This window comes from Apis florea, unplaced genomic scaffold, assembly GCF_048593485.1.
Source record: "Apis florea isolate Af1SG1 unplaced genomic scaffold, ASM4859348v1 contig_1615_pilon, whole genome shotgun sequence".
Classification (NCBI taxonomy): Eukaryota; Metazoa; Arthropoda; class Insecta; order Hymenoptera; family Apidae; genus Apis; species Apis florea.
In genome coordinates this window covers 404,831-421,944 of record NW_028256416.1, presented here as the reverse complement: position 1 = coordinate 421,944, position 17,114 = coordinate 404,831, and the positions used below count along the sequence as shown (strand labels likewise).

The 17,114-nt window shown below is 42.0% G+C and overlaps 3 protein-coding genes across 6 annotated transcripts in view; 2 read left to right on the top strand and 1 right to left on the bottom strand.

Annotated features, from left to right (window-relative positions):
* The window catches only part of spri (Src homology 2 domain-containing protein sprint), a 118,969-nt gene that overhangs the window by 65,549 nt on the left and 36,306 nt on the right, over positions 1-17,114 (bottom strand). For all 4 annotated transcript variants that reach the window (XM_086904763.1, XM_086904767.1, XM_086904756.1 and 1 more), the window contains exon 3: positions 7,351-7,424. In XM_086904763.1, the coding sequence (XP_086760889.1) occupies positions 7,351-7,424 (74 nt within the window). The remainder of the gene's footprint in view (positions 1-7,350; positions 7,425-17,114) is intronic.
* Positions 12,970-14,860, top strand: Obp5 (odorant binding protein 5). Its single transcript, XM_003690364.4, has 5 exons — positions 12,970-13,131; positions 13,318-13,393; positions 13,481-13,569; positions 13,667-13,778; positions 13,895-14,860. The coding sequence occupies exons 1-5, from the start codon at positions 13,063-13,065 to the stop codon at positions 13,978-13,980; spliced, it is 432 nt and encodes a 143-aa protein (XP_003690412.1). The 5' UTR covers positions 12,970-13,062; the 3' UTR covers positions 13,981-14,860.
* On the top strand, positions 14,722-16,131 carry LOC116415249 (uncharacterized). The gene is made up of 6 exons (XM_031919766.2): positions 14,722-14,860; positions 14,953-15,034; positions 15,280-15,368; positions 15,448-15,559; positions 15,668-15,735; positions 15,920-16,131. The coding sequence occupies exons 1-6, from the start codon at positions 14,789-14,791 to the stop codon at positions 15,935-15,937; spliced, it is 441 nt and encodes a 146-aa protein (XP_031775626.2). The 5' UTR covers positions 14,722-14,788; the 3' UTR covers positions 15,938-16,131.

The window sequence follows — 17,114 nt, the reverse complement described above, 5'->3', positions numbered from 1 at the left end:
TCGAATTCTCGTTTCAAAGGGAAGGATTGGAACGTGTGTGGATAAACTCTTTGTCTCTTTGAGATCCGACTCGAGAGAAATTAGACAATGAGCGAGCGTGTAAAATTCGTAAAAGTAAAATTTATTTAATTATTATTTGGATATTTTCGGGAGAGGAGGAAAAGGACGATCCACGATTACGAAAGGGAGCTCTGCAAGGAAAACGGTTTCTCGTGCATAATTCGAGGTTGGTCCGGTATCGATTGAGTCGGCTACACTCCATGGGACAAGCGAAGGAGAGGAAAGGGGGGGAAAGGGAGAGCATGAAAGATTCACGAGTGGCCCGAGCGTGCAACTTGGTTTGCACAGCGTGGAGACGAGAAATCGGAGAAACGCTCGAAAACTCTCTCCTCTCTATACTTTTCCATAAATGCCTCTCCGTTTTATCCCTTATATATGTATTTTATCTCGATATTTCGACGGAATCACGGTTTCTTCCTATCGAAACGTTCGTTAAGGTAGAGCGCCACTCGTCTTTCCGCTATTACAGTTTTGCTTCGAAGCGCGCGTGTCGTAAAGGCGCGTCGAGAAAGTAAAAAAAAAAAAAAAAAAAAAAAAAGAAGAAAAAAAGAAGAAAAGCACGAGGCGAGAAAGTAAAAGAGGCGGAGGACGAGATCGAGCTTTCGAATTACCTCGAGCAGACATTCCGTTGGATCGACCAGGTGCAATCATCCCCAATTACGTTCCGTCCAATCTCTCCGTTCTTGCCTCTCGTTTCGAGAGAAAGAAAGAACCGGCCGCTCTTTACGAGCACCACCGACTTATTAAGCGTCGACTCGACACGCGCGAGAATTCTCCAAGGGAGAAAAGCAAGATATAAGAACATCTCTCGACAACCTTTTATCAGAACCTAAAGTTCACCGCCGATGTCGCTACTCTCTCTCTCCATCCAGGACGAATTCGAGCAGGGGGATGGATGTTAATATGGCAAGTTCGAGGATGATAGGAGAGCGAAAGTAAATTTACTCGTTCATCGATCATCCGTCGGATTCAATGTACCGTCAACCGTGGAGTTTAAACGATTCCAGGACGGGAGGAGGGTAACGAAGCGCAAAGATTAATGGAGCGTCGTTGGCCGGATAAAGGACAAAAGAGAACGGTGGTCGCGAATATTAGCGGGACCATCCTAGTCGTCGAGGTCGCAAATTATCGCGCTCGTATCGGGCTGCAATTCGCGCAACGAGATTCACTTTCGAGAGCGGTTCGCATTAATGGTCACGGAATGGTTCCCTCGTAAATTCCTTCTCCGCGTCCAACCCCGCCCCTTCGTTCGAGGGGACATAGGATTTCAAGCCTGGAATTCCATTCCACTCCGAACAAATTTCGCCAAGACGATCGAAATACAAAAATATAAAGAAGTGCGAATAAGTTTCTTCTTACGTTTATCAAAAAAAGTGTCGCGACGAGCGCTCCAAGAGTTTCCGATTCCGGGTATCGATGAACGGTATCCATCTACTTTTTTCAAATTTTTCATATTGATTATACGTAGGGAGTAATATGGAATGTAATGTAATGTAAGTTCCTTCCCCTTTTTTTCTTCGAATTACTTCTCGTTCGTCCGAAACAGCGTTCTTTCGTTTTTAAGAAGAATCGCGACGAGCGCTTCAAGAAGAAGCTTCATTTCTTGTTCCAGCTTAGGAGATCGGCTGTCGAAGCCGATCGAAATGGTTTGCTGTATCACACGAAACGTACGAAAATTCAAAGCGAAGATTTGAATTTGGAAATTTTAACTTGATCGATCGTCGAAAATTCGACGAAAATTCGAAGACGCGAGAAGAATCGGCGAATATCGATCTTGCGCCGAATTTACGCGATAAAATCTTGAATTTGGACAAGAAAGGACTACACGCCTAACAATATATTAATTTTTACGTTCCCTTCGAATTCCACTTCCTCTTCTACAACTCGACGATTCTATCCGTCCCGTTTCCAAAAGTGAAGAGCCGGGTTGTATCGTTTACGCTAGGCAACCACGCCTAGGAGAGGGGAGGAGAGGTCCCCGGGGATTCTCCCCCGTGGAATTTATGGGGGAGGGGGAGAGGGGGGGGGACACACCACAGGGGGGGTCTGCGGCTGACAGTTTTAGAAGCCTGTTAAGAAACACGTTAGACACCGAGCAGACGCCAGGTCATTGATTTACGGGACAATAACGCGATCGATCGGATTTCAACGTGTTTCTTCCCCAAAAGCGAATTTCGTTTCGAGTTTGGAAGGAGCTCGTTCGAGGATAAGTTTTCAAAGAGTCAAGTTTCGAAGAGAAATGATCGAAGCACGTACGACGAAACAGATTCGTCGAATTCGCGCTGCAGTATCACGCGACATTGACCGGCAGCCGAGTTGCGTGTTCGCAACATCTGACATGTTTGCGCGTGAAACGACGCAACACCTGGCGTTGACACGGGCCGGAAATTAACCGATTGTCGGAAACTCGGCGTCCGAGATAATAATCCATCCGCTACCATTATTCTCTTAATCTTGTTAATTTAAATCAATCGAAAAATCTTCTTCTCGCGAATAAAAAAGCGATAGAGAATCGCTCTTTTTCCACGCCCGAAAGGATAAAGCGAAGGAATGGCGAGAGAGTCGGAGGAAGAAAAATCTCGCGACCGAAATCTATTATCGGGAGAATTAGCGGCGCCTGGGGGCACGTATTTCGACGACACACCCTTTTGTCTATGGCTAACGATACGGGGTGGTCGGATAAGGGTTGCTCACCCTCGCAAACATCAGACTCGCGTTAGTCGTCAGAAATCAGGGGGATATCCGGTGGCAACCAGGAGGAATCAGCCCAGGGGAATCCCTCCCTCGCGCTCCTTTCCATCTCCTTCTTTCTTTTCTCCCTCGCCGCTTCCCTCCTCTCGCGCTTCTACTTGTATCGAGTTTCCCCGATAATTCGATCGGTGTGCTCGTTTCGCTTCGATCGCTGGGGATTTCGGGGAGGGAAAATTCTCCAAGCACGGAGGAGAGCTACCGGTCTCTACTACCGGTTTTTCTTCTCCGCGCGACGAACGATAGACTGGAAATTATTCTTTTCCCATTTCTTACGAGATGTGCGTTGTAAATAACACGCAAATAAAAAGGAAGATACGTAATAATAAATATATAGAAAGATAGAAATATATTGAAATATTGAAAGGAAAAAAAATGTTGTCGATCAAAGTAACGATTATTCTTTATTTCTCCAAAATGAACGTATATACGATATATAGGTTAAATATCAGTGATCGCGAACAAAATTTCAGTATAGTTTTGCGAATCGAATATGGCGGTAAAATGAAGCAGAAAGTTCCTCTTTCGTATATCTTTCCCATATCAAATCGTTGACAAATCGTTTGTGAATTTCCGACACGAAGTACTTAAGCTTAATTATTAAAAAAACTTAATGAAATGAATTTTGCCCATTTTCAATACATCCACTCTCCTCTGAAAAAGAAGATACACATTTGGTTTGCTTTAGAATTGGGGATAAAAAAGAGAGAGGGGGGGAAACAGAAAATTCGTTCGAAAAATTTCCTTCCTGAATAAAAGGAACGCGAATCACGCACGCCGCGATATAATTACAAACGATCGATGCTCTATCGTTCGTTCGACCACGGCTAAATTATCAAGATCGAACGGGAGATCGAGATCGGGAAGGGGTTGAAAGTGGGCGTACATGTATATATATATATATATATCGAGTAGACGGCCCGAGGGAAGCACACGCGTGTATCCAATTTATGCCTTGCATCGATTACCTGGCCGGCCGACACGGATCATTATCTTAACGATTATGCGGACAACGAGCCGGTCATCCTCGATTAACGAAAGAGGGAGAGAGAGAGAGAGAAGGGGAAGGTTTGAGCGATAACGAATTGGAATGGGAAAAATCGTTGGATCGGAAGAGGATTCGATTCGACGAAGGAGAACGAGATCAAAATGTCCGATTTGTTTCCTTTTCGTTCGACGCGATAAAATAAGCAGACGAATCCATCCAGATGGATGAGAAATCGAATCGTCCTCCCTCCCTCCCTCCCTCCGTGTATTATTAGCCACGCGTCTATTAGTTCTCCGTCCATGAAACGGCACTCGACTCGACGATGAGTCGCGACGCTCGTCCTTTCCCGTTCCACGCACGCGTTCCAAATTTCGAGATGAGACGAGATCATCGTAAAAATCCTTCGTTTACGATCGAACGTTCGCTTCGATCCCCTCGTAAAAAAAAAAAAAAAAAAAAAAAAAAAGAGATATTCGAGTGGACAACATCGATCCGAAACGTTACACCGAGTTTAATCGAATCGAACCCCTTTGGAAAGGAAACCCTCTTCGAGGCAGGGAATTAGAGGAGCGTGGTTTCATCGAGGTAAAATAAGAGACGAGTTTCAAGCCTGTTTAACGAAATTCCATCTTTCCAAGAATAATAATAATAATAATAATAAGAAGCTTTGAGAAAAAGTTTAAAGAGTTGGAAGAATGATGATTCTACTCGAAACTTATTACTTTACGAGGGGAATCACGTAGCAGCGAATAGTTAGAAGCTAGTTGGGAAGGGAAACATCGCCCTTCTCGTCGCCAACTAGCGGTCGAAAGAACGCTATTGTCGTGGGTGAAGAGGCCTCGAGACGCGTTACACCGAGGCGAGAAACACTCCTCGCCTGTCACTTGCAAATCTCGAAACAGCTCGAGAGACGGGAGAAACAAAACTCTTTCAAATTTCTTCTCGCGATTCTCTCGAAGAGGGGAGGCGCAAAAGAACGGCGATACATCAAGGAGGGCCAACTTTTTAGCGAGATTACCGGCCGATAATAATTCAAGCGGGGTTGCGGGCTGGGGATGGAATTTCATTTCAATTCCACCGGCTGGCTCGGGGGGGTTGGAACGCGATTTCGGCCGCTTCTGTTCGCAGGGGTTGTGTAAGTGACAGTGACGGGGCGCCGCGAAATCTCATCTCTCTGCGTCGATCGTCATACGCCGCGAATACACGAATATCTAAACAAGCGATCGAGATTATTTCCAAAAGTTTGAACGAATTCCAGGTATCTTACCCTCCTCCTTACTATGAATACGCTGTATAAATACCTTTGCAAACACTGGTTAATTTATCCCCTTTCGTAAAAGTTTCGAAATTTGCATTAAAAAAAAAGCGAAATCCGGGTAAACTCGCGGAATTATTTTTCAACCGAGAAGAAAGAAATTTCTCTGGTCTGGAGGATGGCGTGAAAAACGAAATAAAAGAAAAAAGAGAGAGAGAGAGAGGATCGACTCGATATGGAAGAGGAACTGGTGGCCCGATAACGAGTCGAGTTACTCTCTCAGCGTATCGTTCGCTGTTGACGCGAATGAAATTTCCATTTTTCCCCATCGCGCCGCCGCTTCCATCCCGTTTCGACGAGTTTCCCCCCGTCCCCCATCGGAAATGTCCACCACCTCTGCTCCATCCCTTTTCACTTTCGAGTGGACCTCTTTCTCCGATCCGCGTAACTCGATTTTTTGCGACCGATGGAAACGCCGATATCGCGGATTAACCGCGAGTCCAGTTTCAAATTTTGCCCAATTGATATCGCGCGACATCGACCGATCGTAATTTCGATTCATTTCCACAGAAATTCCATCGGTTATATATATATATATATATATTTGTACCTCGTATTTTTTTTCAAATCGATCGCTTTATCCATTTAGCCTGTTATAAACTCGTTGAAAATCGTGCGGTTCTAATTTCGATTCGTTTCCAGAGAAATTTCGTCGGTTATATTTATTTCATCCATCGCTTCTTACTTCCAACTCGTTCATTTCATCGGTTATATTTATATCTCGTATTTTTAAATCGATCGCTTTTTATATTTCGAACAAAGAAATTCCAATTCCGTTATATTTCGTATTTTCTAAATCGATCGCCTTGTATTTTATATTTTCGAACCCGTTTAAAAATTCACGCGTACGAAACGAGACGAGGCTACAATTTTCTACAATTTCCATATCGATTATTTCTCTCTCTCTCTCTCTGAGTCCCTTGACTCTCCATTATGAACTTCTGTAGAATTTATCGCGGGACTCGAGAACGGTCGGGGGAAACACGGAAACTTTCCGGCAAACGAGCAGATGGATATCTTGATAGATTATACAAGTTTCTGACGAATGGTCGGCGACTTTTGAAGTTGCGACGAAATTAGGAACGACGGACTTGTTCAGATTGCCACGAGATAATGCTCGCAATAACATCTTGTCGATTCACTGTCTAAATCTCTATCTAAATCAATTATTATCGTAGATATTCTTTTACTCCATATACACTTTTCCAACACCCGTTCCCCCACTCATTTCATCCTACTTGTCGCTTTTCTAATTTTACTTTTGCGCGAAAAACTTTTCTCATCCAGTTTTCGAGCGAGAAGCTCGATTCTCGTTCTCTCTAATTCGAACAGTTTCACGGAATTTCGTCGCATCAATCTTCATCCCGATCTCGTTTCCACGGATCATTTGGAAAGAGAGGATGCGAAAATAAATGTTGATAAAAATTTTTGGAAAATTAGAATTTTGCAAATGAGCCACGCCATGATATTATGCGTAATCGTTTTCAGGTGTTGTCAACCGCTCTTGTCCTTCCCTTCTTCCCCGCTTTCTAATATCCCATGCAAATAACCAACCCTTTCCATATTATATATAGATAAATTTCTAAAACACATTTACATCTTACGTGATAACATTTTCCATATTATTATTATTATTATTATTATTATTATTATTATCATTATCGATTGGATGCAAGCTCACTTTGCAAAAGGTTTAAATTTCCACGAGAGAGAGAGAGAGAGAGATATTCAACAATGTCATAATAATAATTTAAAACGATAAGACGGAGTATAAATCGGAGCATGGTATAATAACCAAGTTATATATATATATATATATATATAAAGTTAGATGCGCGCGTTTAATCCAACGGGGGGTGGTCGTTATACACGGTGGTCCCGTATAACATGGCGCGGATATTGTAGGCAAAGTTGGCCGTAGATCATCACGGGAGAACCCTTACGATATGGAAATTATTCCGCGTGTCGACATTTCCATCGTAAATTACGCCAATTCGCCGTTTAATCGCGAAAGGGGTTGCTCTCAAATTATTTGTTAACGCTTTGTTCGCTCGTACTTTTCTTTTTTGGCAAAATTTGAACGAACGAAATTTCGAGATTCCTTACGAGATTCGATGAAACGTCGATAAAATCGGTATAAAAATTTTCATGCGAGTGACTACACACGCACGCATCGAATCGATCGCCATCAATAGCCCTTGACCTCGAAGAAGACGAAGAAAAAGAAAGAGGTACTCACCGCTCGTAGGAATTCGGGGTCGTGCAGAGCTCGCTCAGCATGCAGTCCAAATCGGTCGCCAGGGAATTAAGCAGCTGAAAGAGAAGCAAAAGGGGTTAGAGCGGTCGAAGCACACCTCGTTTTCGCAGCGTCTACATCAATCGCCTTTTATTCTTTAATGAATACACGCTGCGACGATATTCCTACTGCGAAACGTACCTCACTTTTTCAATGAAAATTCGAACGAGTCCGTATAACTTTTTCAATGAATCCAAAACTCGATCCAAAACTTCTAACGCGAGTTAGAAAACGCGAGAGAAGAAAAAGGTAAGGAAATTCGTCCATCATCCGTGCAATAACACGGTTGATTCGATACGATCGTTTCGAGAAATCGTTCGATGAAATTGGATCTTCGAGAGGCCGCATCATTAGCGTGGTAACTACGTTACCATCGAGTCACGAGGATGCACGGGCCGCTGGTGGCTATTCGCAATCACGTTAATCCTTAATTGAAGCCGTGTTACGGCGAAACCGCGTCGTAAAATCGTTCCTAAACCCTGCGAGAGCCCCGTGAGAGCTGTTGTTGCTCCGCGATAACACAATTCATCCAGGAACACAGCGAGAACACTGTAATCCAATCCAAACCGGCCGTTTCCGTTTCCGGCCGTCGCGCTACGTTACGCAATAATTGATCAACCAACGCCATCCACGTTCCCCTCAATTCGCTCGCTATTTCGCTCGTCAATTTTCATTGGAGGAAATAACAATTTTTATATATCGAATAAGAGTTCGGAATCGACGAGAGATTCTTTTCAGAGGACGAAAAGGAAGGAAAAAGAAAGAGAAGAGAAGACGCGGAAGAAATGAAGTTTGCAAGGGCAGAGGCGTGTTTGTGCCAGTACGCCGAATGCCTGGCTTTATTTGCATTGCATCATGGAATCGGAACCCGGAAAATTAGAAGGTTTCCATCCGGAGCCACTTTCGCAAAGTCAATATTGAACGTGGAGAAGATGTCCGATAAAGTTTCACCGTGCAACGCGGGGAGCACGAGCCAAACTTGCATCGAAAGGAGGGGGGTACGTAAAACGCGGAATTTCTTGCCCCCCCTCGCTTCGTATAAAAATTTTTATATCGTTGATTCGTTTCTATCGCTCGATATTTTCAAAGCAATTATTCAATTTCTGTTTTTTATTTTTTCCTTCTAGAGAGAGAGAGAGAGAGAGAGAGAGAGAGAGAGAGAGAGAGAGAGAGAGAGAGAGAGAGAGAGAGAGAGAGAGAGAGAGAGAGAGAGAGAGAGAGAGAGAGAGAGAGAGAGAGAGAGAGAGAGAGAGAGAGAGAGAGAGAGAGAGAGAGAGAGAGAGAGAGAGAGAGAGAGAGAGAGAGAGAGAGAGAGAGAAGATGCATACTGTCTTAATCGTGAGCATTAAAATAAAAAAATAAATTTATGTATTAACGAAATACGCAAGTAAATTTTTTCCCCTGTTCGATTTTTGATGAAAAAGGCGCACGTCGTTCGTTGCGAATTTTTCTAAGAAACCAACTCAACGATACTTTTGCGGAGAAAAATTTTCGTTTCTTTCGAGATCCTATTTTTCACGCTGGTACTCGAGATTTTATTAGCAAACGAAAGAAATCGATCGATGCATAACAACATTGATTCTTCGATCCGACAAATGGAATTATTTATCGCTTTTTTTTTTTCAAGTCGATCGATCGGTGAATAGAAGCGGGCTTACCTCGATTCATTATTTACGTAACTCGACTTGATCCACTCCGTCGACGTTGATACGCGATTGCACAATAACCGAGAGCAATTAAAGCCTTGTTGTCGTGCGGTGAATGGAAGTTCCGAGTGGCGAAAGGGGTGGCTAGCTGGCCAAGTGGCAGTCACGAGTTACCCTTTCATTTTTTTTCCATCGCGACGTAGGCATAATGAACCGAACCAAATTTCTTTCATTTTCTCTCCCTTGCGAATAAATAGTTCTCCTCCAACGACTCGGTGATCGAAACGGTACCCTCTTTTCCATCCTTCCTCTCGTTCCATCTTTCCTCTCCACATCGTACATCGCCGCTTGCGAATTGTAAATCTTGCCATTTTATTTTTCGAACAGCGATGAAACAGAACGAGCAAGTTCAAGAATCGGTACGAAGTTATATGTACAAATCGAACGAAGCTAAGATCTCTCTGATCCCGGATTAGGAGTAGTTAGCGGTAAGTAAAGTAGGAGGAATAGCGAGAGTGGACGTGACTCGAGCCCACTTGGAGCGGATTGAAGCTCCACAACACCCACAAAACCACTTGGAAAGAAAGTATCATTGGAGGAAGAAGTTTGAGCTCGAACTTGTCCTTCGATTATTAATGGTCACGTGCGAAAAGCGATCTCATACAAAGATAATCGAGAAAATGAAGATAACGATGGATGCGATTATTCGAGGAATAAACGAATTTGAAGGGAGATAACGCATTACGTACGATACGTTTCGAGTGCAATTTAAATATCATCAAAGCGGAACGCTGAACAACCGACCTTAAAGGGTCATCCCGAGAATGTAATTGCGATTCACCCCTGCGCTGTCGATACGAGTATCGAGTTCCCCCGTGACACGGCTACGTCCAGTCCCTCGTGTCAGAAATCTCGGACCATTTCTGAAATTTTCATATCCCATCCGTCCGCCTAGATTGACGGGGATACGTTCTGTTGTTTTTTCGAGATTTCCCCTCCCCCAATCTCGTTCCCTGTCCGATTTCATCGTTTCTACCCGCGTGTCGCTCGAAATGGCCAACACTTTTAATACCATTTACCACTAACTTGTAAATATATTACGATTAATTGGATAATATCGATAGAGGGAATCGCAAAGTAAATAAAAGTCGTCCATTTTCTCACGACGAAACGCGCAGAGTCGAAGAGATTCGCGAATAATTGGATTAATTGGATAATATCGATCGAAGGAACTGCAAAGTAAATAAAAGTGGTCCAATTTTTCCATTTTCTGTCAACGCGTAGAGTTGGAGACGGTGCACGTTCGATACACGAATATTTGGATTAATTGGATAATATCGATCGAAGGAACTGCAAAGTAAATAAAAGTGGTCCAATTTTTCCATTTTCTGTCAACGCGTAGAGTTGGAGACGGTACATGTTCGATACGCGAATATTTGGATTAATTGGATAATATCGATCGAAGGAATCGCAAAGTAAATAAAAGTCGTCCATTTTCTCACGACGAAACGCGCAGAGTCGAAGAGATTCGCGAATATTTGGATTAATTGGATAATATGGATCGAAGGAATCGCAAAATAAATAAAAGTCGTCCAATTTTTCAATTTTCTCACGACGAAACGCGCAGAGTCGAAGAGATTCGCGAATAATTGGATTAATTGGATAATATCGATCGAAGGAATTGCAAAGTAAATAAAAGTGGTCCAATTTTTCCATTTTCTGTGAACGCGTAGAGTTGGAGACGATGCACGTTCGATACGCGAATATTTGGATTAATTGGATAATATCGATAGAAGGAATTACGAAATAAAAATTGCCAAATTTTTGACGATGCACGCTCGATACAAATATTTGGATTACATCGGATAACATCGATGGCAAAAACAATCGAAGAAATTGCGAAATAAAAGTAGTGAAATTTTTGACGATGCGCGCTCGATACAAATATTTGAATCAATCGAATAATATCGTAAAAATAATCGAAGGAATTACAATTGTGAAATAAAAATTTTTGATGATACGAATATTTGGATTAATTGGATAACAATTAATCGCAAAAACAATCGAAGGAAATTGCGCAATTGCGAAATAAGAGTCGTCAAAATTTTCCATTTCCTCTCGACGCAGAAAGGAAGAGATGACGACCGATTCGCGAATATTTCTACGGACGTATATTCGGCGTGAGTCATGCGAGCAACGAAGCATGGAACCCCATAGGACGTCGGCTGTCGAACCTCTCCTCTCGCAAAGCCGATGGAAATCGATAGATTCCCCAAAGCGAGGGAAACCCTTCGTCGATATTTCTCGCTGAAAATCCGATGAAACCCGTAGAAATGATCCACGCCTCGTTCGATGAACTTTCTACGAAATCCAATTCGTTAATAACGAATCGATCCCCCTCCCTCCTACACGCGAATAAACAAACTTGGAGAATCGAGAAAAAACGAAATCATCCTCGACAACCTAATTTATTCTTATTATTCCAGATCCATCATGACGGAAGAAGAAGAAGAAGAAGAAGAAGAAGAAGAAGAAGAAGAAAAAAGGAGCAGAGATAGAATGACAAAGGATCGGGAAAACGCGCGACTGCGTATAAATAACACCGACACCCTTCTATTGTCATTCAGAGGGGAGGATGTGACGGCGGGGTTTATCTTAAATGAGGATCGCGCGGCTTAGAATGCAAAAAGAAAGAAAAAAAAGTGAAGCCAACAAAGTTGAATCGCGATCTTGGTCAGGGACGACGCGGGGCGAGCCACGAAAAAATCGTTGCTGCATTTTTCATGGGGGCGGAGAAAAGCCCGCGAGTGAGAAGAAAACGAGGTACAACTCGGCCACGGTCGAGGCAGGATGAAGGGAGGGAGGGGGGGAGGAAAGGAAACCGGCTGCTTATTCTCTCGCCTTCGAGATAGATGAAAATAAGCTGACACCGTTTTCTTTTCTCCTACTTTTTATTCCATGGATAGATGGTTTTTCAAGTAAAAATTTCAAACGTGTCAGGGTCGTCATAGGCTTTTTTCCCCCCCCTATCCTTTTTTCTTTCTTTCTTCTCACCCCTTTGAATTCACCTCTATGATTTCAGGCTAAGCAAACTTGCTCCGTTTGTATAGTTGATCCTTGAGCTACGCGAATCCTTGAGCTTTTTTTTCCTTTCTCTCCTCTCCGTTAAGAAGAAACGTTGAAAACGCGAAAAGATTAGGCGAGAGTGACTGCGTTATTTATACGAAAGCTGGTTTTATCAATCTCGTCTTAATTATTAATCTTCGTCGATACAGGTTGGTTCGCAGGCATTGTAAAATCTAACGAAATCCATTGTATCGATTGTTAAAATACGGCTGGCCGGATATGGGAATGGGTCTCGAGGTACAAGGGTTCGACGTTAACAACGGGACTGGTTGGAGACGAAAGCGAACTTGTTTCGTGCAAGTTGGACCGTGCAACCACCGAAGGGGATGGTGGCAGCAAACTATAATGGAATAATTCGTCGGAGGTTTACGATCGGAATCGATACTTTTTCGACTCTTCGAAATATACGAATTTCGCGATTAGGATGAATATGCAGGCAGAAACGAAGGAAGGATGACTTTTTCTTAAGGATTTTCATCACACAGAGGGTAAAATCTTTTTGGCTAGAAAAAATTTTCTACGACGAAATTCGATCAGCTCTTTACGACGTTTGAATTTGTACTCGATGAATTGAAACTCGTTTAGATGATTATTTATCGGATACGCTGTAATTGGATACGCTTCTTAATTCGGGTTACATAAAATCGGGAAACTTGTCATCAAGTTTGAAAAACATCTCCCTCGATCCGGCGAATATCAAATTATCGAATTATCGTTGCGTCGTACGAACGAAAATAATTATTATTTACGACTTGTGAAACACGAAATTGGAAAGATTTATAAGGGAAATACCGGAGGTGGACGGAGTCCTCAGTTGCTCAAAGTCGTTCAAAGATCACGTTTCGTATTGTTTGTGCGGTTTGTTCAAAGAGTTCGTTCAAATATGCACGTGAAATCGATATTTTTATTGATAACGATATTGACGTTTGTGGCGTTAAAACCAGTGAAAAGTGTAAGTCCATTTGTTTTCTTTCGAGAAATCGCGTTCAATTTTGCTTCGATACATGTAAAAATATTTATTATTCGGCGATTCTCTCCTTCAAACTCCCTTTATTTTTCTTTCGCATCGTTCGTGTAAGATTTAAAAAAAAAAAAAAAAAAGAGAGAAGCAAAAATTCAGTTTTTCGATTAACTTCAGATGAGTGCCGATCAGGTAGAAAAATTAGCTAAGAATATGCGAAAATCGTGCTTGCAAAAAATCGCCATAACGGAAGGTGAGTAAAAAAAATAATATACCGATTTCGAAAATCGACGATTTCACGCTGCTCGACGTACTTCGTTTCTGTTTGTTTCGGGCGCAGAGTTAGTCGATGGGATGCGAAGAGGCGAATTTCCCGATGATCACGATCTTCAATGCTACACCACATGCATCATGAAGTTATTAAGAAGTGTAAGTGTAAAAAAAAAAAAAAAAAAAGAAACTGAAGAAATATTTTCAATTCGTCCGTAAGATGGATCGATTCTCGACACACTTTTTTTCCCCCCAGTTTAAAAATGGGAACATCGACTTCGATATGATCATAAAACAACTAGAAATCACGATGCCACCGGAAGAGGTAGCTATAGGGAAAGAAATCGTGGAAGCATGCCGTAACGAAGGTAAGAATAACAAATAAATAGCGTTCAAATTCGAAATTTTTTATCGACCATACTTTAAGAAGCTAAGTAAACTTCTCTCGATCGAGTTTCTAAATTTTTTACAATTTTACCGGCAGAATATACCGGCGACGATTGCCAGAAAACGTATCAATACGTGCAATGCCACTACAAACAGAACCCGGAAAAGTTTTTCTTCCCGTGAATAATGCCACGATCGAGGAAAAGAATCGATCGTACCAAAAATATTAGCGAAATATCGCATTCAATATTTCCAATATCGATTAGTCTTAAACTTATTTATAACGTGGAACTTGGAAATTAGTTTCAGATATTATTCGTATAATTTGATTTTGTATATTTATCACTATTACATACATTGCATATTGTATTTTATCAATTGGCAAGCGTTGATAATAAATAAAAACGTTGAAAATGAAAATACGTATGAAAATCTACGATGATAATTAACGTCTCCTTCCTTCCTTCCTTCCTTACGTAAAAATTTTAATACAAGATATTTGTTCACGCGACAACGTGCAAATAATCCACAATCAAAGATAATCATGCACTTTCCATCCCTTCTCTTCGTTATTTACACACCTGTTCGGACAAAATAATTGCGAGAAAAGAGAAGAGAAGATGGGGGATAGGAATGGAAGATCGGCGGATACAATCAAAAGTGACGTAATGCGTTGTATCGGCGATGTAATCCGAATTACACGGCGGTGTTACTCCTCCCTTTCCGGCACAGCTTCAACCTCTCGAGATCGTGGACGGAAAATGGAGGTAACACGTTAATTATTAACCGAGTAATTGTTCGGCTCGAGACTCGAGCAACACCCACAAAATACGAATAATTCTTCCTTCTCCTACCGCCACGAAAACGGACTATAAAACAGGGTGCGCAACAATCGTGCCACGCTCTATCTATCGGGGGGAACAATCGCTGCTCGATTTCGTCGCGTTTTTATCGCCAAGTTAGACACGTTCAAAAGAAAGAAAGAAACGGAATGAAGCTCAGCGTCTCCCTGCTGGTTACGTTGGTGCTCCTGATCCTATTAGCGATCGAGGATACCGTGAGCGTAAGTCGATCCATCGATTCCTCGTATATAATTGGCCTTCGAGCGTACGTGCATCCTGCACTTTTGACTTTTTTCCCTTTTCTCTTCTACAGAAAAAGATGACCATCGAGGAAGTGAAGAAAACTTTCAAGAATCTGAGGAAAAGTTGCAGCAAGAAGAACGATACCCCCAAAGGTACTTTTCTCGATCGATGTTTCAAGGGATTAGAATCGTTCGATCGTTATGTAATTATTCGGTGTTTCGCATTCGCTTCTATGAAATTTCTTCTTTCGAGTAGTTGAATAGATAGAAAAATGTTGCAAATTTATGATTCGTGCGAAATCGATGGGCTACGCTTTCGCGATAAAATTGTTCACTTTGTTCAACGATCCGACGAATTTTTCTTCCTCGAAAATTTCATTTACTTTTTTTTCGCATAGAGCTTTTAGACGGCCAATTCAGAGGCGAATTCCCAAAGGACGAGAGGCTAATGTGCTACATAAAATGCATCATGATATCAACTAAAATGGTAAACGAATATTTTCAAATATCTTTTCTTCTCTCACACTCGAAAGGGTTGATGAAAACGAAAAGGAGTTTGTTCCTAGATGAAAGACGACGTTATTCTGTGGGACTTTTTCCTGAAGAATGTTCGTATGATGTTACTAGATGAACACGTTCCACGCGTGGAGAGCGTACTTGAAACGTGCAAGAAGGAAGGCAAGTATATTTACGTATTCGTAATTCGTTGTGCCAATCGATAGAATAAAAATTAATTATTCTTGTCTATCGCGATTACATCGATTGATGATTTTTATCGATTTTTAGTGACAGCTACGGATGGATGCGAGATTGCATGGCAATTTGGCAAGTGCATCTACGAAAATGACAAGGAGGTGATTTTTTAAATACTTTGGGTGCTTAATAATTTCGTAGTGGACGTCTTATTTATAGTTAGATCAATAGTTATCGTGTTATCATTTTGCTCGTCTCGAAATTATTCAACCTTTGTTAAAAATAATTTTTTCTTAATCCATTTAATCAGAATCGACGATTAATAATTTCAAGTATTCGTTGCAGCTCTATATGGCACCGTGAACGAGCTTTCAATAGCGAAATCATCCAAGAAGCAAAAGAAATTTCTACACAAGGATGGTGTGCAGAAATATTCGAGTCTAGAAGAAATATTACGGACGATATTTTAACATTCGAATGATTTTTTCGAAACTTTATCTTGAAATTTCGATGTAAAATTATTTAAAATTAATTATAAATATTGCATGGTACAAATCTATCGCAACATTTCCTTCCTTCGATATTTTTACTACCGTGTAATCTTGCCTAATTATTTCCCACGTTATTATGTACTCGTTTATGTATACGCCAAAATCGACGAAGAATATTACTTTTGCCCGCTAATTCGAAAACCCGTCCAAATAAAGAATTGCTTCTTATCGTTCGAAGCAAAGCCTGGTTCAACCATTAATTATAATCGCGGGAAACGCGGTAAAATAAAAAAATTGATTGGAAAAACTGGAAAATTCTACCACCGATCGTTCCACCTGCTCCCGATCTCGATCTGATGAAATCACCGAGCCACCGCGTTCCCAGGCTTCGATCCACCTTCTCTCTCTCGATCCTCCAAGTTGGAACGAGTGAGGACGATCGAGAGATTCTGCAGGTTGGAGACAAGGGTGGTCGGGGAGTGATAACGCGTGCAAACTCTCGAGGATCCCCGCCGCGATCGTTAAACTGCGAACAACTGCGGCCAACCTCGCGTTGTTCGAGCCCCCTCCGCGGGGAAGAAGAGCAAACGCGCACGATAGCTCGAATTAAAATGGTCCGGTGAAACTCATTCCCCGAATTAAACGGATCAGATCCAATCAGCACCGTGGTCGACACGTTTCGTTCGATTCCTTTGTTTAATTAAAATCCATCGAGCGCGATAAGAAGAAGCTGCCGTGCCATCGTGAACGTATGCACAACATTTGAATACACGTTTGAGAATTGGCTTGGTTGATTAATGGAGGAATCGATGGTTGGATAGAAATTTCGTTCTCGAGGCCATCGCTGTCCGGCAAAAAGCGAGCAAACTAGAACAAGTAGAGTGATTCAGATCACCGCTCGAGATAGCCGGCGATGCGTGTCTTGCGATACGTCCGTTATGCTTGCGTAACGCACTTGTACGCATGGACGTGTGGTTCATATTTTATATGTACTCCACCATACGTTACGAGGCAAAGAATTTGGAGAAGCCCCGTACAGGATCGGCGTC